At 32.5% G+C, this 21,557-nt stretch overlaps 2 protein-coding genes across 2 annotated transcripts; one reads left to right on the forward strand and one right to left on the reverse strand.

The window, feature by feature from the left end:
- Positions 1 to 10,929: 10,929 nt before the first annotated feature.
- On the forward strand, positions 10,930 to 12,552 carry LOC139851138 (GRAS family protein RAD1-like). Its single transcript, XM_071840310.1, has one exon. It carries the CDS (start codon positions 10,930 to 10,932, stop codon positions 12,550 to 12,552), a length of 1,623 nt encoding a protein of 540 aa, XP_071696411.1.
- A 463-nt stretch (positions 12,553 to 13,015) lies between these two features.
- LOC139885929 (uncharacterized) lies at positions 13,016 to 18,944 on the reverse strand. Its single transcript, XM_071869675.1, has 9 exons — positions 18,813 to 18,944; positions 15,965 to 18,293; positions 15,674 to 15,745; positions 15,345 to 15,497; positions 14,938 to 15,101; positions 13,970 to 14,117; positions 13,731 to 13,853; positions 13,562 to 13,649; positions 13,016 to 13,466 (listed from the first exon to the last, which is right to left on the reverse strand). The coding sequence occupies exons 2-9, from the start codon at positions 18,074 to 18,076 to the stop codon at positions 13,279 to 13,281; spliced, it is 3,048 nt and encodes a 1,015-aa protein (XP_071725776.1). The 5' UTR covers positions 18,077 to 18,293; positions 18,813 to 18,944; the 3' UTR covers positions 13,016 to 13,278.
- Positions 18,945 to 21,557: the final 2,613 nt, after the last annotated feature.

Genomic DNA, 21,557 nt, shown 5'->3' on the forward strand with positions numbered 1-21,557 from the left:
TTAATCCGAAGTAATCATGATGTTGGGCTAATTACTAAAATTAGGTAATTGGGCTTTGTACCATAATTGGGGTTTGGACAAAAGAACGACACTTGTGGAAATTAGACTATGGGCTATTAATGGGCTTTATATTTGTTTAACTAAATGATAGTTTGTTAATGTTAATATAAAGATTTACAATTGGGCGTCCCTATAAATTACCATATACACTCGATCGGACACGATGGGCGGGGTATTTATATGTACGAATAAGCGTTCATTTAACCGGACACGGGAATGGATTAATAGCCACTAGAATAATTAAAACAGGGGTGAAATTATGTACAAGGACACTTGGTATAATTGATAACAAAATATTAAAACCTTGGGTTACACTCAGTCGACATCCTGGTGTAATTATTAAACAAAGTATTAAAATCTTGTTACAGTTTAAGTCCCCAATTAGTTGGAATATTTAACTTCGGGTATAAGAATAATTTGACGAGGACACTCGCACTTTATATTTATGACTGATGGACTGTTATGGACAAAAACCAGAAGGACATAATCCAGGACAAAGGACAATTAACCCATGGGCATAAAACTAAAATCAACGCGTCAAACATCATGGTTACGGAAGTTTAAATAAGCATAATTCTTTTATTTCATATTTAATTTCTTTTATTTTATATTTAATTGCACTTCTAATTATCGCATTCTTATTGTTATTGTATTTAATTGCACTTTTAATTATCGTACTTTTTAATTATCGCAAGTTTATTTTATCGCACTTTTATTATTCGAAATTTCATTATCGTTATTTACTTTACGCTTTAAATTAAGTCTTGTATTTATTTATTATTTTACATTTGGTTTTAACTGCGACTAAAGTTTTAAAATCGACAAATCGATCATTAAACGGTAAAAACCCCCCTTTATAATAATAATATTACTTATATATATATATATATATATTTGTATTTTTATAAAAGTAAACTAATATAGCGTTAAGCTTTGTTTAAAGATTTTCCCTGTGGAACGAACCGGACTTACTAAAAACTACACTACCGTACGATTAGGTACACTGCCTATAAGTGTTATAGTAAGGTTTAAGTATATCCATTCTCTAAATAAATAAATATCTTGTGTAAAATTGTATCGTATTTAATAGTATTTTCTTGTAAAATTTAATAGTATTTTATACCCCTCTGCTCAAACTATCAATTAATATATATATATTTATGTTTATGCGAAGTGAGGAGTAGATGAATTTAAAAGAATTCGAACGCTCGAGCTTTATACTACTTTCTTGGTACCTAACCCCCATGCGAGTGCATGGGGTTTGTGAGGGCTAAATCATGCGAGTGTATGACTAAAGTGAAAGAATCACATTCGATTTCTTTTTCCTACCGACACTCTAATAATTATTATTATATATTAATTAATATTTAATCTATATAATTAATTATATATTATATTATATTCACGTGCATGGTAAAAATGTAATTTTTGTTCAAATGACATGTACGTCGTCACTCGACTCATGTACCACTTTCGGTTTTCCGGACGCACTTTCGTACGTTTAGAAAACTAGCCTTTTACGTTACGCGTCGTGTACCCTTATTAATAATTTGAATTACTCTTCAATAAATTACCTTATAAAAAATGTAACTTATAAAATTGAGTGTTGTGGTCATTTGCTTCTATAAATCAGTGACTCGTTGTTTATCAAAATATATTATTTTAAATCAGGACGGTTTATGACTAAGTTAAAATATATAGATGTATATATATATTTATTATTTAACATTGTAAATTTGTACGTAATATATATGTTTGGAATATTTATCTAATGATATAATATTTAGTCTTTCAAAACCAATTATATTTCAAAGTTCGTTTTATTTTTCATTTAGAAAATATTATAACATGTATCGTTTATACTTAAAACTTAAATAGATACAATTCATTTATGCACTAACGTTTTAAATATCAATCGCATTATTAAGCGAGTGTTACTATCGCGTACTTAACTAATTTGAAAAACATATATATTAATGAACACGTTTTAAATACACGTTGTAAGTTATTTATATATCTAACAACTAATATTCCAATTTACGTTATTTAAACAAGGACGTTTTAATTATCAATTTCCATTATATCATAAAGCGTTTTCGCACGTTTGAAAAATAAATCAATCGAGTGTTATGAAATTCAATCTTCCACTATCCTTTGTCTAACTCTCAATGATTGACAATTTGTTCTTACTCGTAAATCACTTTACCATTTTTCGAATATTGTTAAAATGGAAAGATTTCTCAAATCAACGTGGGCCTCTCGACAAAGACTCGTAATCATAATTCAATGTATCTAATTCAATCATTTGATATTATCTTCTAATTCCGTTGATAAATATCTTTATATATATTTTGAAACAAATACGTTCGTGTAAAGTATTATACATCTAATACTTTGTTAATATTTTCAAGGTATAATATATACGTATATATATAATCATATCCATTTAGTTAATGGTTCGTGAATCATTGGAATTTGGTCGAGGTTAAATGAATGTATGAACACAGTTTAAAATTCTTGATATTCAATTTAACAAACTTTGCTTATCGTGTCAGAAACATATAAAGATTAAAGTTTAAATTTGGTCGGAAATTTTTGGGTCGTCACACACGCAGCTAGAGGGTTCATCATAATCCCTTAGTCGAGGTTTATCTGAATTAAGCAGATAATTAAACCTCATAAGCCGATGAGTTCTACTAGATCTATAAAGTGCAGGTGTAACACGTTATGGCTCACCAACAGTGCGCTCAGTTTCAACGTGTGGATTGCTAGTGCTTACTGAAGGTATGTTACTTTAAAGTACTTGAATTTCTTTAAGATCTACTTTACTCCTACTGACTTCTTGTAAGAGAAGATCTCTTTCCAGGAATTCAGCAGACTGAGCAGAAAACACGTTGTCTTCAGCTTGGTAGTAAAAGTAGTAACCCATTGTTTCCTGTATCGTACAAAGTAACATTAGATAGTTCTGGGTTCTAATTTTTTTGAAGTGTCATGCTTCACGTACGCTTTACAACTCCAGACTTTCAGATAAGACAACTTGGGATTCTTCCCATGCCATAACTCATATGGTGTCTTTTCTACCTTCATAGTTGGAATCACATTGAGTATGCTTGCAGCAGACTCTCATGTATATCCCTAAAAGACGGTAGTGGAGAAATCAGACTCATCATAAATCAAACAATATCAAGTAAAGTTCGATTCCTCTTACTCAGACACTCCATCATGTTGTGGTGTGTAAGGTAGAGTGAACTATGAGACAATCCCACAATTCTTTAGGTGGTCCAAAAAAAACTCTTGATTCATAAACTTACTTACTCCATCGGAGCGAAGTGCTTTAATGGTCTTTTCAAGCTGATTATCTACTTCATTTTGGAATACTTTTGAATGTTAAAATAGCTTTATGTTTATGTTTCATCAAGTGAACATAATCATAGCTACTGTACTCATCAGTAAATGTAATGAAGTAAAATTAACTAAATCTATACATTGTTCTTAAAGGGCTACATACAACAGTATGTATTAGTCCTAAAAGATCTTTAGCTCTTTTATCTAAATCGAAGAAAGAAGCATTTGTCATCTTTTCACATAAACATGACTCGCATACATCAAATGACTCAGAGTCAATTGATTCCAAAAGTCCATTAGATTGGAGTTTTGAAATACATTGTTTGTTTATATAACCAAGATGACAATGTCATAGATAGGTCTTATTCAAGTCTTGCTTGAAGACTTTGGCGATATAGGTATACACAGAATTCTCATTTGAAATTACATTATGCATATCAATTTCAAAAATACCATCACGTGGATAGGTATTAAGACAAATATATTATCCTTAGAAACTGAAATACCTAAGTGTGTAAATGCAAGTTCAATACTAACATCTTTCAAACTATGTCGCTCGCAGTATTGAGAGCATAATGCTATTCTTCCAACAAAACAATAAGACCACTTAGAGAAGTAAGTTCAGAGGTACCAATAGCTTTAACAAAAGCTTGATCCCCTTGCCTACTTACAAATCCAGTGTGTCTTTCTTCAGTCTATTACTTCTTCTCATTCCCTTCATATTGTTACAGGTGTGAAGGCCACAACCAGTTAACAAAGATCTAGGAATCACTAGAAGAAGTATATAACTATATATGGAATATACCTGATTTGCTAGTCTCACCAGCGTTGCCTTTTCTCAGCTCAGATTGAAAGATAGGACAACTTCCTTCTCCAATTGCTAACCTTTCCACAATGAAAACATTTGGCGTCTTTTGTTGGGCTTTTCTTCTTGGAAGGTGAAATATTTTTTCTAGCAAATGATTTGTCATTTTCCTTCCACAAAGTATTCGGCTTATTATTTTTCACCCTTCAATCCTATTTCTTCCTTATCATCGAACAACATTCGATAATCATTTTGCTGAGCAGCAGCAACTGCCACAACAGGAAGAAAGGATATGGGTTCTAAACTTTATTCAACTTTCAATTATGCTTGAGAACAATTCTCAGGTTGCAGTGCCAGTCTAGGAAGTTTGAACATTGAGTTTATCCTTCTCCAACAAAGAAGGAAGTGTGTTTTGGTTTACGTTTTGATTATTTGACATCTACAACAGATATAAGATTCAATTTAGTATTTTCGATATTGAGCTTTAATAAATTAACTACCCAAGTTTTTATAATATTTTTAAAAAACAATTAATTTACGAAAGCCTAAGATCCACATAGAGGTTCCATAGCCACATCTATTGATCAACTAGCAGTTATGGAGTCTATTGGTAGGTAGCGGGTACCAATTACATTACAAGTACAACTCTTAGATCTTTATGGGACCTAGAGATATATGTAGTCCAACAAACCACTATTATCTATTGGCATGTTTGTCCCATCCTTGCCTCGAACTCAGGTCTCACCGTAAATACGATTAAGTCGTCCAATTTGGAAACAGTGGAAATTCAGCCTAGTCTCACTTGTAACTGAAAATTCACATCGTGGCTATAATTCGATTAGGTCTCACCATAATCAAAAAATAACGAGGAGTGTTTGCAAGCTCATTGGATGGTATGCCTTAAATTTGACGGGTATTTTGAAAATGTTTGTGTTAACGAATAATGCATGCACACAAGATTCATTACACCTTTTGTTAAAAAATATTTTAACCAATTATATATATATATATATATATATATATATATATATATATATATATATATATATATATATATATATATATATATATATATATATATATATATATATATATATATATATATGTCAATCGTGTTTATGCGTCTAGTTTGTTATTTTATTTTATATAAAAAAAATAACAAATACACATTGTGTATCATTTTAAAACAGTTTTAAAAGATGTCGCCCATATATATTATTTGAGTTTCAAAAAATATTTAACTTTAAACTCGTTAGAGTTTAACTTTTTATAATCATCAATTTTAACCTTTGAAACTCGTTACTAGTTTTATTTGATGTTTTCATCAAAAACATTTAGCATATATTATAATCAACAATTAAATATAAATGAGTAAAAATAAAACACAACAATATCATGCATCACACACACATAGCCTAGCCCAAAAATCCTATGCTTGATCCCATGAGCCGAGATGGGATCAAGAGGTCAAACTAAGGGTAATATCGTAGCTCCCACTTAATTCAAGAATCAAGTGAAAAACTTGACAAACCTCATTATTGTCAAATTGACATGTTCGCCATCTTCTGAGTCAAACTCCACGTTGCATCTTTATCTTTAATCTTCATCTTATTACATTTATTTAAAATTAAAAAATACAACTAATCTAATACTTTTACAATTTAGAATAAACTTAAATACAATAGTATGAAAATGAAAAATAAATATAATACAACTCTGGCTTCAAAATGGCCTTTCTTATAAAAAAATAAATAATCAATATGACTTAATATTGCCGTAATCAACAATCACAACAATCATACATAGGTCGGGGCATTATGGACTATGTGTGCAATCATAATTTTAATAACTACATTATTAAAACCTACATATGGCTTATCCATGGTTACAATGCATGTGTACAACCATGAATTGCAATAAACAACAATTATTCAAGCCATAATAAATAAATTCAAAATTTATAACAGTGATTTTTTTCAGATCTTATTCGTGCGTCATGAGGTAATCAACAAAGTTGACTTTCAAAACCATAAAGGTTTTGACTCTTACCAATTCACCACAAAGCTAAATCTAAGGAAAATCACGCGACAATTAAGATGGTGTAAAAGCAGCTCGGATACCACTGTTGAAAAATCGTGTGTACTTTTAAATCAGATTAACGCAGCGGATAGTTAAAATAATAATCTTTTATTATTTCATAAAACATTTACAAGATTAAATATTTTCATATATTTAATAAAACATGCACACGATTAATTTATCCCAATGAGATCCAGTTACACCACTAATAATTGTCAAAATATGTAATTCACAAAGTGAGTAAACGATATACCTTTCTTGAAGAAACTGATTGAAGGAGAGAAACCTACGATCAAAAGTATGACCGTCTCTTAGGATAGTCCACACTACACTTCAAACAATGTCAATGGATGCTAGTCTAAATTCAAGTAACAAATTAATCAACCCTTGATTAATTATGAAAACAATTAAAACGATAACACTCCGTATATAATTATGTCCTTGATTTCAAACAGAACTAGTGGTGGAGAATTTGGTTGTAATAAGCATGAGACTTTTAGTTGTTGTGTAATACCAAAAATTGTGTGAAAAATGAGTACCGAGAGTTGATATTTAATCCTCTTTTTCATATTACTATTAAAATACCTTTTATGGTTTTTGTCTGTTTTGTTTTCTTGAGCAATCACACAAGTAGACTTTTTAAAATTTGATATCAATCCAAATCTTTACAAATCTACTTTTAATATTTGATATCAATCCAAATATTATTTTCCGTTTGATTTAGTTTTAAAAAGTCGTATTTCTCAAATACTTTAGGGTTATGTTATGTAACTTATAATTAATAATTTCTTTTCATGTGAATAGTAAATTAATTAATTTCGTTTCATTTACTATTCATATAAATAGTAAATGAATTAATTTCGATTTACTATTTTGTTACTTGAGTAATATATATACATCATATATATATATATATATATATATATATATATATATATATATATATATATATATATATATATATATATATATATATATATATATATATATATATATATATATATATATATATATATTTGACGTCTCGGTGTATATGTGTGTGACACCGAAGGCTCAAATGAAGTTGGCCATATAGTTATATGTTGTACCTTGCACATTAATCCTACAGATTGAGTGACCATTGCCATCCCTACATTCAACATTATATTCATTGTGTTTGTTTGTAACATTTGAATGACAAATAATGGTTAACCATTAAGCAATCTGTGCTGAACCATTCAGAGTTAAAATACTTTGTTAACCATTTAGCACTCTCATTTCCTTTAATATTCTCCTAAATTATATTTTTAGTACTTATCAAACAATTATTATATTTTTTATTTATATATTTATAAAGTTAATACATCGATTTTATATCATTCATAGAGTTCATTCATAATAATTATCAAACAGACTATTTTCGTTTAAAACCAATTTTAAATCAGAACCCCATGATCATTAGTATTTTAAACTATTCAAGGCTTAATTGTTATGTTTTATCAAACACACACTTAGTTTGCTTATATGTCGATGTAGTATGTGGACTTGCATTCTTATGTGTTTTAATAAAATATTTACTTTTGTTTCAACTATTTATCTAAGTAATGAATGAATGTATTGCCATGTTTAACAGATATGGCCACACATGGATAAGTTGGTGGAGGAAGTACCAACACAAAGTGTTCATCCTTTATTCAGAAAAGCCGTTTATTCTGGTTTACGTCGACACACCTATATATAAAAAGTGGACCGGTCAAAACGTATAATTTTGGTGCTCATACATCAGTTTTCTTTTGGGAATGATTTACAATCATGTAGTCTGGTTGGTTGTACCAAGATATATATAGTCTAATGTACCATTTATTGAGCTTTTGTTGGATGTTTGGTGTGGGTAGAGTGGTTGGTAGAGATATTCATTCATGTTTATTTATAAACCAGAAGAATGCTTTTGTGTTATGGTAGATGATGCAATTTCTGACTATTTGAAGCACATTTATAATACTAGAAACATCAACTACTTGTCACCTATTTGATCATGACATCATGTGCTTTTTGTTGATATTTTAGATCTTTTAATTTGTATTTTCATCCGCACAAACACACAAGCTATATAAAACTGATTGGTACAAGTGTATTGCAACACTCCATCAAATGGGATGTATTTGCTCATGATTTGATGAGTATTATCTTGGTGTTTACCCATGATCTGAATTTTGGGTGTGTTTGGATGACCTTTTTTAAGAAATTTAAACGAATATAGGAATTTGAACTTATAATTTTATTAAGCTTAAAATCATAATTCATAAGTTTTGTTGGTAGGCGATAGAAAGTAAAGCTTATTAAAATTGTAAGTTCGTATAAAATAAATTGTCACAACTAGCTTATTGAAGTAAGAAGATGTTATGAAATGTAAAGTTACAAAAAAAAAAAATCCCTTTGTTATGTCATTTTACAATATTATATTAGTGCTATCATTTGTAGTCAGTTAACTTCAACTACTTTATGAAACACCTTATAAGAAACACTCTAAGCATGCAACTTTAAAAAAAAAAAAAAAAAAAAAAAAAATCAGCTTCCAACTTAAAACTTAAGCTCTAGCTCAACCTTTCAGCTAATTTCGTTTAAATACACCCTTCGACATGAAATAGATTATTTAGATGATACTATTTCTTTATAACAAGATCAATCAATGGAACTAGGAACCTATTACTTACGTATGCGCATTGCTAACAGGTTGTTTTGTCTTTCTTGCTCACTCCAAAAGTTACCTAAATATGTTGATAACGAAAGGTACATTACATTAACAAAAACAGTGCTTGCATTCGATAACCGGACACAATCTATTGTTTTTGCCAGCTGATGGTGCTACAAACTAGGACACTACATGGTTTTTCCCATAGTAACATTAGCTGCTGCAGTTGTTGCATTACTATTATTTAGCAAACTTCTGATTGTTTAAATATATATATTATTAGTATTATTTTAGAATGATTAAAGGAGGAAAACTACAAACACAAAAGGCAAAGTTTAGTAAACTTCTGATTGTTTAAATATATATATTATTAGTATTATTTTAGAATGATTAAAGGAGGAAAACTACAAACACAAAAGGCAAAGTTTAGTATTATTGGACAATGCTATCCTGCATTGGGGAAACCAACACTAGCAACAAAACACATCTATTCAAAGCGAATCTCATGCCTTGATAACATTTTTTTCTAATATGCTTCATGCTCAGGATTTTGCAATTTTATCGTTGTCAAACAATTTCGTAAGTAATCGCAAGGGGTAGCGGAGTGGTGTTTCTGGCCTTCCAATAGGGTTAAGTATCCGACAGGTCCCATGTTTGAACCATGAGAAGGTATAAAATTATTCGTAAAACGAATTGTCCCCTTGCGGACATGTAGGTTCACGGCATACAACTCCGGGCAACTCACAAAGCGATTTGTCGCCTCGAGTTTAGTCAACTCTCATAGCGAGTTGGATCACTCGGGCTCTATAGGAAAAACAAAACTATTTCGTAAGATTGTATTTACAAAGAACAAAAACCATTATTTTCCACTTGTGAAGGTTGTTTTCAAGAAATAATCAACAAAATTAGCACTTTTTGCTGTTGTAATCACAACAAGAACTTAACAACAATGATATTTGTCCACTGACTTCTAAGTTCTTAGTATTTACAATATTAATCAGTATTTACTATTTAGAATATTCATTTAGAATCATACTTTTTAGTAAACTACTGTATATATGTATAAAATATGTGATAAGAATAACAACTCCAGAAACCATAAATTGAAGAAAGAAACAAAACCACTAATAATAAGCTTAAATAGTCAATATACTATTATAACTTTTATTTAATTAATATTTATTTTAGCTTAGAGAAAGCATAGCATAGGCCACCTAATAGTGTCTCATTGCTTGTTGGCCGACCCACCCAAATGATACGACTTTATTACATCTCTCTTTAAAATGCCCATTATTACCTTACACTACCTGCTGCAGCTTCCTTTAGAATTTGGGCTCACAAATTACCCATTTGAACATCAACATTATATATAAATTCTGCTAACAAAACAAATATATACAATCTCAGTTAAAAAATTATTTATTGATCTTCGATTTATATATCCCAACTCTGATTAAAAAAAAAAAACTTTGTGAACGTTAAAATATCCAGAGGTCTAAAACGAAAGGTTGATAATCCATATTCCATACACCACTAAATTTACTCGTATGCCATTCACTATGTGCATGGATAAATTTTGGTGGTGTACGAATCACTCCCCAGTATGAAACGGTACACTTACGACTTAAACAAACAGACATGCACAACACGACAAGTCAATATTAAAGTAATCCTATTTCGCATTGCATGAATAAGCAAGATTCGACCTTTTTCTAGATAACAAAGTGTAATTAGTCTTAACCTTAGCTAGTTTACGTTGTTGCTTGTATTAATTATGGGTGGGTGTTGACAATATATTAAAAATACAACCTGCTGCCTAACTGCCTGCAGATCTTAATCAATTTATAACCCCCTAACTCTCTCTTTTTTCATTGCAATAAATTCCGAATCTTTAACTAACTCTCTTTAAAAACTACCCTCAAAAGTCTTGAATTCAATATACCTGCATCCCACAAAAGTAAGCATCTTTATGGACCAAATTAACCAATTTGGGTTCTCATACATCAACATGCATCAAGAACAACCGATTCGCCAGTTTTCACAAGCAGCCCGTTTCGAAGAACAGCGCCAATTCCTATCAGATGATGATCACTCATCATCATGGGATTTTCTACAGCATCATGATGATGATCAAGTTTCTTTTCCCGCTTCTGTAGATCGAATGGAAGAGTACCAATTCGTCAATACATTCTTTAACATTGATCATTATAACACCAGTAACGAATCGTTATCTTCACCAGAAGATAACCACCTTCAGTCATTTACCTCAATCTTGAACGACGTTAACCTTGACTTTGACCTTGACCTTGACCCCGACACTTGCTTGATGCCTGATGATAACATGGATGATGTTCCTATGATGATCCAAACAGATTATCAGAACCATGATCAAATAAGGGTGAATGGTGTTGATGATGGGCTTCAGTTAGTGCACTTGCTATTGGCATGTGCAGAAGCTGTAGGCTGCAGGGACACTCAATTAGCCGATTCGATTCTCTCTCAAATTTGGTACTCAGCCAACCCATTAGGCGATTCTTTGCAACGAGTATCGTATTGTTTTGCCATGGGGTTAAAATCAAGATTATCCCTTTTGCATGCTAACATTAATGCAAACGGTACCGTTTGGGGAGGAGTGAACCTTCAAACGGAGATTAGTAGAGAAGATCGAATCGAAGCTTTTCACCTACTACATCAAAATACTCCGTATATACAATTTGGATTCATGGCAGCAAACGAAGCAATCTTACAAGCGGCCACCGGGAAGGACCATGTGCATATTGTTGACCTGGGAATGGAACACACATTACAATGGCCAAGTCTTATAAGAAACTTAGGTGCAGGTCAACAAGTCAAACCAAAATTCATCAAGATCACTGGAATATTAGGAGATCGGGGAGACGTGTCGGAGCTGGAAACCGACATGGAGGCCTTGGTGGCTGAAGCTAAGTCTCTAGGAATCGAATTAAGTTTCGGTTTGATGTCGGGACCAGCCACGCCAGAAATGTTGACGAGAGAAAATTTAAGGTTAAAAGAAGGCGAAACGTTGTTTGTAAACAGTATACTTCACTTGCATACATATGTGAAGGAAAGCAGAGGATCACTAAAAACGATACTTCAATCGATCAAGAAGTTAGGGCCCACGTTGCTAACGGTGGTTGAACAAGATGCAAACCATAATGGCCCGTTCTTTCTGGGGAGGTATCTAGAATCGTTACATTATTATTCGGCTATATTTGATTCGTTGGAGGCTAGTATGGGAAGAAACAGTGTTGAAAGGATGAAGATAGAGAGGAACCACTTTGCAGAAGAGATAAGAAACATAGTGGCGTATGAAGGAACAGAGAGGGTAGAGCGGCATGAGAGGGCGGATCAATGGCGGCGGCAGTTAGGGAGAGCGGGGTTTCAGGTGGTGGCCGGAATGAAGAATTGGCAAACAACGGTGGTGAAGAATTTGAATTTGAATTTAAATTTGAAGAGTGGTGATGGATATACAGTTGGGTATGATCAGAAAGGGCATGTGTTGCTTGGATGGAAAGGGAGACCAATAATGCTTGCCGCCGCGTGGCAACCTAGTACATCGTCATGTTCCTAGTCCTGTTTCGCGTATTATTTATTGGACAAATTGTTCTACATTTATGTATTAGAGATCAATTATTTCTTAATAAAGGCAGGGATGAAAACAACACGTGAACCAGTTGGTTGCGATATTGATGTTGAACTGAATATATTGAAGTTCTTGGTTTAAAGTTGTATAATATGATTCATATTGGTTGCTACATCTAAAGGTTCTACAAATATCATAATGATATATGGAAGTATGAGCAAAGTTGTAAAAGTCGCAAGACGGGGATGAGTTAGGCATTGACCAATGTTGAATGTTGACTTTTAGTACTCGCAATATATAACCTGAACATATACATAATACACATACATATTTCAAATGATAGATATATGGCACAAAATCTAATTTTAGAAAATATAAAATTTTGTAAGTAATTTTGACTTTAACCGACTCAGACCCGACTCGGCCGACTTTTACAACAGTATGAGAATACTAAACAAAAACCAACAAGGAAACCTAATCAACCTAATCAAAGATGTATAATCTGTACGATGGAATTAAACAAGCTGCGTATAACGATTTAACATTTCTCTAGTCGTTACGCATAAAGCTGTCGACATAACATGTAGGTTATAGAATATTCAAATATTCTTTTCAATTGGAAACGATTACAATAATAATTTGCGTTTAAGCATGATAAAAGTATACCGTGTTCGTATATATGATGACCATTTGAAGAGAAAAACAGAAAGCGATCTAAGAGGCCTTGTGAGCATGGGCTTTTGTTTGGCAGGCGACAGACATTACGCGTAACTGATTAGTTATTTCAGTAAAGGATGGCCTGATAGCTGGATCAGGGGACCAGCACTGCTCCATCAGCCTTCGCCACTCGGGATCACAATCACTAGGAATTGTCGGTCTAAGCGTATTATTCACAATGCCTCCTGCAATATATATTTATATGTTATATATTATTATCCATAGTGAACAAATGTAGTACTCAAACTTAAAAGTGGTAGAAAAATCGCAGAAAGCTCACCTATGATTGCCCCATAATGCATGTTTGCGTACGGTTCCTCACGAGTCAGAATCTCCCAAAGCACGATCCCAAACGAAAAAACGTCAACCTGTCACATTGCGAGATAAAAGAACGTTATAAAATCGGGTGTTGCATAGCATACATAAAAGCTATAGAGGAGCATCTTTACTTTCTCAGAAACTTTATTGCTGCCGCCATTTAGAAGCTCTGGAGCCATCCAGGGTAGGGTTCCCCTAACACCACCTGAGACCAAAGTGTTGCGCTTGATTTTTGATAGTCCAAAGTCACCTACCTGCATACGTGTGGAAATATAATGTCAATCAACAGGATCAAAACTTGAATCAAGGGAAATAAACTATAAATAATGTATTTAGTTATAATATAAAGTATCATAAAATATGTGATAACCTTGCATATAGGGCGTGAAGAATCTTTCATGTTCACTAAAAGATTGTCACATTTAAGATCAAAATGGACAATGTTCTTTGAGTGTAAATATTCCATTCCAAAGGCTGCGTCCATTGCAATTATAAGCCTTTTGCGGTGATCAAGATGCCTGAGTATGAGAATCACACACAGAAGGAAGAAGCAGATACGTCATGTCATCAAACAGTAATGTTTATACTGAATTTGACAATATACCTATTACTAGAATCTTTCAAGATAAATTAATGATTATTTATTCTAATTTTTATTTTGAGCATGCCTGGCAAACAGGTCAAAATGGTTTGGGTAAAGGGTCAAAATGGTTTGGGGTTGAAATGGGTCATAGGTCAAACAGGTCAATTTTTTAAACGGGTCAAAATGGGTCAGGTTGGGTCGGTTTGGGTAACGGTTCACAGGTCAAACGGGTTGCATCACATTTTTTACATTTATTACATTATTTTAGTTATTATTATTTATTATATATACATAAGAAAGATTAATATACATAATAAATGATATAACCATGAATGCTTTCATAAATTTTTGACGGATGAAACTTTTTATGCCACAAAACCCATTAGACCTATTTCTATTTATTTATCTTTGAGTATTGATACCCATTAGACCCGTTCCTTCATTTTTTGTATAGGACTCAATAGGTTGGAGAGAAACTCATTTGGATCTTTAACTTTTGATTTACATTGTTAGGCCTAATTTTTCTCAAGACCCATTTGACCCGAAAGCTTGACCCATTTGACACGAATTTGAGCATATGGGTCTCAATTACCAGGTATGATTTTAAGTAACAAACTCTATTTAACCTCGAAAACGGTTTAAACTTAGAAAAAAGGTAGACGGTTAACCAAATATGCAATTCATTACCTTCCTAAACTAATATATGCAATTAAAGTATCTTGAATTGGTACTATAAAAAGTAATGGAACTATTACCTATCTTTACGAAGCAAAACATGCCTTAGTGAGCCATCAACCATGAACTCTGTGACAGTAGCTAACGTTCCATCGGGCCCATCTTGTACCACACCATAAAAAGCCATTACATTTGGATGATGGAGCTTTGAGAGAATAACAGCCTCCCGCCAAAACTCTACAGTCTATAGTAAGACAAACCAATATGTAAGACAAAATTGGAGTCGTGTAATTTGTAAGGGAAAAAAAAACACTAGGCCTACTTGCATAAAGATACAGAATAAATAATTAAAAAAGTAGAATAATAATGAGCTTGTAACTTATTCCGTTACACATAGCTACTATATCCAAAAATACCTAGTTTAAAACCAAAATGCAAACACTTCCCAAGTGATGTAAAGTTGTCACAAGATATAAACGATGCTTACTAATCTTTCTTGCTCGGATGATCGGCCTGCAAAGCAGCTTTTCTTGATGCGTTTAATCGCAACATCTGTTCCCCTCCATTTTCCATGATAAACGGTACCAAAAGTACCGGACCCAAGTTCCCTTAATTCTTCAAGATCTTCGTTTCTTATAATCTACAACATCAACCACATGAAACTACCTTAAGTTTTCTTAAACCGAAAATGTTGATATTACAACTGATGTAATTCAATCAACATTTTGGTGCACAGGCCATAATGATCATACACCCAAAAGCAAAAGATTAGCAAAATAATGTTTTTTTGCCAAAAGCATTATAGTACTATGATACCTGCAAAGAACTGATATCAATATCACCAAGAGAGGGGTCAATAGAAGATAATGCATCGTTAGTCGTCTCAACCTACACACATCAAATAAGCAAATGACCAGTTACTCAAGAACGGGGCAATCCAATATAGTCTTATCTTAACACTCAAAACAAATCGTTGTAGCTAACATGGGAATAGATTGAAATGTAATCTGTCCCTTATATCACTTACTTATTTATAAAAAAAAATATATTCTTTTTCACAATATTATTTTAATATCGTTGTTACCCAGATGAATAAAAACACAATACCATATACTCCGAGTCTGCCATTCTCGTGTTTTCTACTAGACCATCAAATTGGATGCCTTCACTGCTTTTCACTTTTGATGAAGGATTATAATGTGGTTGCATAGATGCTGATTCTGAATCCTCTAATTCCTTTTCCCCATCTTCAATAAAAGTGGTTACGGGTCCCACTTGGTTTCCAGAAACATCATTTGGAAATTGTGAAACATTATAAACAGCAGATATTTCTTCTTCAGCCTTTTGAAGTCCAGATAAAAACGCAAGATGATCTTGATCAATAAGAGAAACGTCCTTTTGCTTGAACTCATCTCCCGCCAATTTCTGAAAAAACGACCAATGTTTTGGTTCATGATTTTCAATGTTCATACTCATTCCCACTCCATCTTGTGGCAGAACACCAATACCATGTGATGAATCTTCAGATATCGCTCGTGCAAATACATCCGAAAGAAAATCGCGTGGAAACCGATCATTGATATCTATTAAAATATCTCCACCCACACTAGCCCCTGCTTGACTGGTAGGTGCAGGATAAGGGTGCACCGTATGCGATCCAGTGTCTGCAGGCTTATCTGATACATTACTGGGATCATGAACCTGATCATTTTTACTGACAACTGTACGATCTTCCATAGGTTCATGTGTTGTCTCCGCTTCCGAAACAAAAACCTGCGAGTCAGCATCAGATTGTAACTGGGTAGCGAGTAACTGAGACCCGAGTGAATCGTCTGACTTGGTCAACCTATTCATCTCTGCGGGTCCACGTGGGATTCTTTCAGAATGATAAACCCTTGAAGGTTGTTGCACAGGCGGCTCGAGATAACTTAAATCAATAAGATCGGATCGCGAGTTATCGGGCCCCACAACATTACTATCATTGTCATTAAAGGAAGCAACTTTTGTCATGCCAGCAACATTTGCGGTCCGCTCTTCGTTCATTTTAGGTTTTGGAGGAAGCTTTCCCTCTGCCACGTCATCTCTCGGAGATCTAATATTAACTTGTTTAACTTCTTGCTTAATGACACTTTCTCCCTTCAGTTTTTCATCCTTTTGTGGAGGTCTGATATGCAATATCCCTTCAGTATTCATTGAAACCGAAGCTTCAACATTCGGGATACTTAAATTGGCTTCTGCAAGATGCATCTGGTTACGGTTTTCATAAGCATTTGAAGAGTTTGGTACCATTACAGGAGATGATGTAGGCAATGATGTCATCGGTGCTGTGTTGCTTCTTCGAAAGTCAACATTTTGACTATCGAGTTCGGTCAAATTATTGGCTGAATTACTCATTAAACCGCTCATATCAGACGCCCTTCTTGAACCCATATCCATTCCATTTACAGCAACAACAAACTGAAACTCATTATCACCACCCGAATTAGCATGACTGAAATTGGTTTCATCCAAATCGTTTAACGAGAATAAAAACAATCGAAGCTTTTGTGACCCTTCTCCTACACCTAAAATAGTACATTCCTCCATCATATTCTGCAAATCTTCATCACAAGAAACAGAAACTAATGCATCAAGATCCTCCCCTGGAAGCTGATATTTAATTGCATAAGTTTCATAATAAATTTCTAAAACTTTTTGGCGTAACTCTTGCCAATAAATATCTTTTCTTATGCGAATAATACGCGTGCTTCCTCCAACGTATCTAAGTTTTCCGTCACTTGGGCGTGGTAATATTTTACCACCAAAACTACACAGGATTTTAATCTTTGATGAATTATCGGATGCATTAGAGGAAGCTAGAGACGAACTATTTTCCAAAGTTTTAGAACCTCTTTGTACCATATTAATCATGGATATTTCCGACCCGCTTTCGGATCCGGTATGGCTGATGCCTAAAATACCCTTTAGTTCCAAATAACCAGATGTACGGCTAGGATCACCTGCAGCATGCGGGACAGGTGGCGTCCTAGGGTTCACTCGATCCCGCATAAATTCTAGGGAAAACTCTTCACCGGTTCGAATGGAATAATTCAATACAGGTTTACCCGAAGCAGGTCTCGAGTTCAGATTTTGTAAGCTTTGGGATGAAGATAGAGAATCTGAGTTTTCGGGATGAATAGGATTGTATTGGATATGGCTGTCACTTTTCGAAGGCTCCATTCTACAAACTATCGGATTTGGCGTCTTTCGAAAGTCAAAACTAACAGTTAAAAACCTTAAAAGTTCAGAATAACATAACTCAATCTCAAGAAGATCAAAGCACAAATGGGTTTGCTATTGATAACCATAATGCCAACTGTATAGCTTATAAATGACCGTATATTTCAACTTCATAGATTTGATGAACAACGCTGTAGACGATTAATAAGCTTCAAACCTTCAAAAGTAAACAATAAATTATACAACAACATTCATGTAAACATCATGTCAGAAGCACGAGTTAATAAGAAATATTCGATACGCATAATATTCATAGATCAAACAACTTTAGTCAATCAGTCATTGTACATAGTAATGAATTTCAAGCTCAATGCCCGTAAATTAGGAACATAATGCTAACAAATTGTAAATATCAAACATTATTTTGCACTTTTTTTTCCTCTAATAACAATATATATACAATCAATCAAGTTTATTTCCAAATTAACACACAAAATGATAATAACTTCACAAAGACCCAAACTTTCATATTTCTTGAGGTTAATATGTACAACCAATTACTATAAACTTAAAGTGTACGATAATGCAAGTGAAACTAGTATGATCGGATGAATAACCGCCTCAATTTTATAAACCCTAGATCTGGAACTGATAGTAATTCAAATAAATCAGTTAAAAATAAATGAAATGAAATGAACACGAGTAAATCAAATGATAGATAGGGTTGATTACATACCTAAATTAACGAAGTAGATTGAGTTAGACTGTTGACATAGACACTAGTTTGGTTTAATTTTGGAAATCGTCTATTATTGGTTTGGGGGAACTTTGAGTAAATTTGGGATTTTGAGGTTCTTGTGAATTGTTATTTGTTTGTTTATTGTTGATCCAACAAGTCAAAGGATCAAGTCTTCCAGATAAAGATTTTCAGGACTTAATATTTGTTGGTTTATATTTATTAGTAAATTTCAGGACTTAATATTTGTTGGTTTATATTTATTAGATTTACTATCATTACTATTACTATTACTATTACTATTACTATTACTATTACTCTATATATCTAATCTAAATAAATAGCATAGGTCAAATGAATAGTACCACTCATAATTTTCACAAATTCACCTCGAACTTTTTATATTTTCACAATTCAACCCTGCTCTTTATAATACTTAACTTTATAGCTTTTATAAACTTACCACAAAGTTTTCACATTTTATAATTTAACCATTAAACTTCTCATTCATAATAAATCGACCACATAATTACTCTATAAATCTAAATGGCATAGGCCAAATGAATAGTACCACTCATAATTTCCACAAATTCACCTCGAACGTTTATATTTTCACAATTCAACTCCGCCCTTTATAATACTTAACTTTATAGCTTTTACAAACTTACTACAAAGTTTTCACATTTTATAATTTAACCATTAAACTTCCCATTCATTATAAATCGACCACATACTTTTTACTAACTAACAACTATTTATTATTATTATTATTATTATTATTATTATTATTATTATTATTATTATTATTATTATTATTTCAACCACATAATTTTTCACTTTATTATTGTTTAACTTTTTCCTTATTATAAATTAACTACGTAACACATTATATATATATATATATATAGACAAAGGCTTTATGAATAGCTCTTCCCCATGTTTTAATCGTTTGTACGTCGTGCAAAAAGGTTATACCCACAATGACACCACACTAAACATTGACAACCATTATAAATTTTAGGGCGACAAATATAAATTCCTAGGGTAAAAAATGTAAACTCCATAGGGGTCTAAAGTTAAACTTCAAGGGTCAAATCGTAACTTCTTTATTTTCCATAAAACTCCCCAATAAATTCACCTAAATTTTTAACAGCCTTTAAATTTTCGTACGATTGGGGATAGGTTTAACCGACATAACCGTTAAACACGAAATAATTTTACGAATCAAACAAAACAAATTATATCCGAAACGGAGTCCCGACGCGAAGCGAGGGCTCCTCCACTAGTATTATCTAATTGACAAAAAATGTTGAATAGTAAATAGGGGCATTTTCGTTCTTTCACTTTTTTTTTAATTCTAATTAAATTTCACTGCACCAACAAAGACCGCCACACTTTTTCCAAATATTAAAATCGACCCCCAAACAGGGGGGGTAAAGTGTCAAATAATCATTTTCATAAAAAATCTGAAATAAACTCCACCCAAATATTCAACGGCTCATATCTTCTTGCTCGCAACGAGTTAAATTTTTCCGACACCATCGTTAAACTCGAAATAATTTTAGGAACACAATGTCACTAACTATACGCAAAACGGACGTTTTTTAAAAAACGATAAATATTTGGGATACTTTTCATACACATTGATTTTGCGTTAAATTTATAAAAGTCGATAATTGCATAGCTAAACGCGGAGCTGGACATATATTGTTAATTTAATATAACATTTAAATCTTTCACGGGTTATACCTTTTAGTTCGGCTCGAGTTGCGTGCTTCAACGACATCATTCTTTAGCCACGAAATAATTTTACAAACTAAACGCAATAAAATACATTGAAAACCGAACCCCGGCGCGAAGCGAGGGTTCAACAACTAGTTTATATTTATTGAGACTAATTTTTTTATTTGATTCTATTAAATATTATTATCCACTGGCAATTTATATTTATTGAGACTAATTTTTTCATTTTATTTAACTAAATATTAATATTATTATCCAGACACTCCGTCTCGATTAATAGTTTTTTTAATAGTTTTGAAATGATTTTTTTATTTAACTTTAAATAATTTTTATGTTATATAATACTTGAAAAGTTATGACAAATGAAGTACATACAAAATTTAATTTGTTCATATAACTTTCATCATGTATTATGTATTATATAAAAAAAAATTATTTAAAGTTTTTCTAACGACTACCTTTAGGGCTGTCATTAAGGTGGAAAAAAGACTTGTACATGACGGTTACTTTGACTTTAAAGTAGCGCTTATGAATTTTACAAACTTTTATGCACATTAACGGCAAACTCTAAACGCTATAAAAACAATAACTAAACTAACTTCCTACTATTTACCATGACAATCTTGTATATTGTAACAACCCGCCAAAATCGCCATTGACACGGTATGTTATCTCTGGTCCCATTGCGAGGTATTGACCTCTAAATGATACACGGTGATGATTTTGAATGCAACGTCTTTCAAAAATATGCCATGAAAGGCTCCATGTAATGTCTTTTTCAATTATCAAATACACAGCGAAATCAATTTGTAATACCTGAGAATAAACATGCTAAAAAGTCTCAACCAAAATGTTGGTGAGTTCATAGGTTTATCATAAATAATGATTTCAGTAATAGTAATAGACCACAAGATTTAGTATGAAGTTGATTGATATATAAATATCAATCTAAAAGTATTGCTGTAGTTGTAATATCGCGACTAAACAAAAGTTACCCCATGA

Source organism: Rutidosis leptorrhynchoides, chromosome 1 (assembly GCF_046630445.1).
Source record: "Rutidosis leptorrhynchoides isolate AG116_Rl617_1_P2 chromosome 1, CSIRO_AGI_Rlap_v1, whole genome shotgun sequence".
NCBI lineage: Eukaryota > Viridiplantae > Streptophyta > Magnoliopsida > Asterales > Asteraceae > Rutidosis > Rutidosis leptorrhynchoides.

Bases quoted from the DNA above. Each gene is read 5' to 3' on its own strand.
- LOC139851138 (XM_071840310.1), top strand. From the start codon at position 10,930: ATGGACCAAATTAACCAATTTGGGTTCTCATACATCAACATGCATCAA.
- LOC139885929 (XM_071869675.1), bottom strand. From the start codon at position 18,076: ATGGAGCCTTCGAAAAGTGACAGCCATATCCAATACAATCCTATTCAT. The intron at 15,746-15,964 runs GTATTGTGTTTT...TGATGTGTGTAG, and splicing joins TGGCAGACTCGGAGTATATG to GTTGAGACGACTAACGATGC. The intron at 13,854-13,969 runs GTTATCACATAT...ACACGTATGCAG, and splicing joins CTTCACGCCCTATATGCAAG to GTAGGTGACTTTGGACTATC.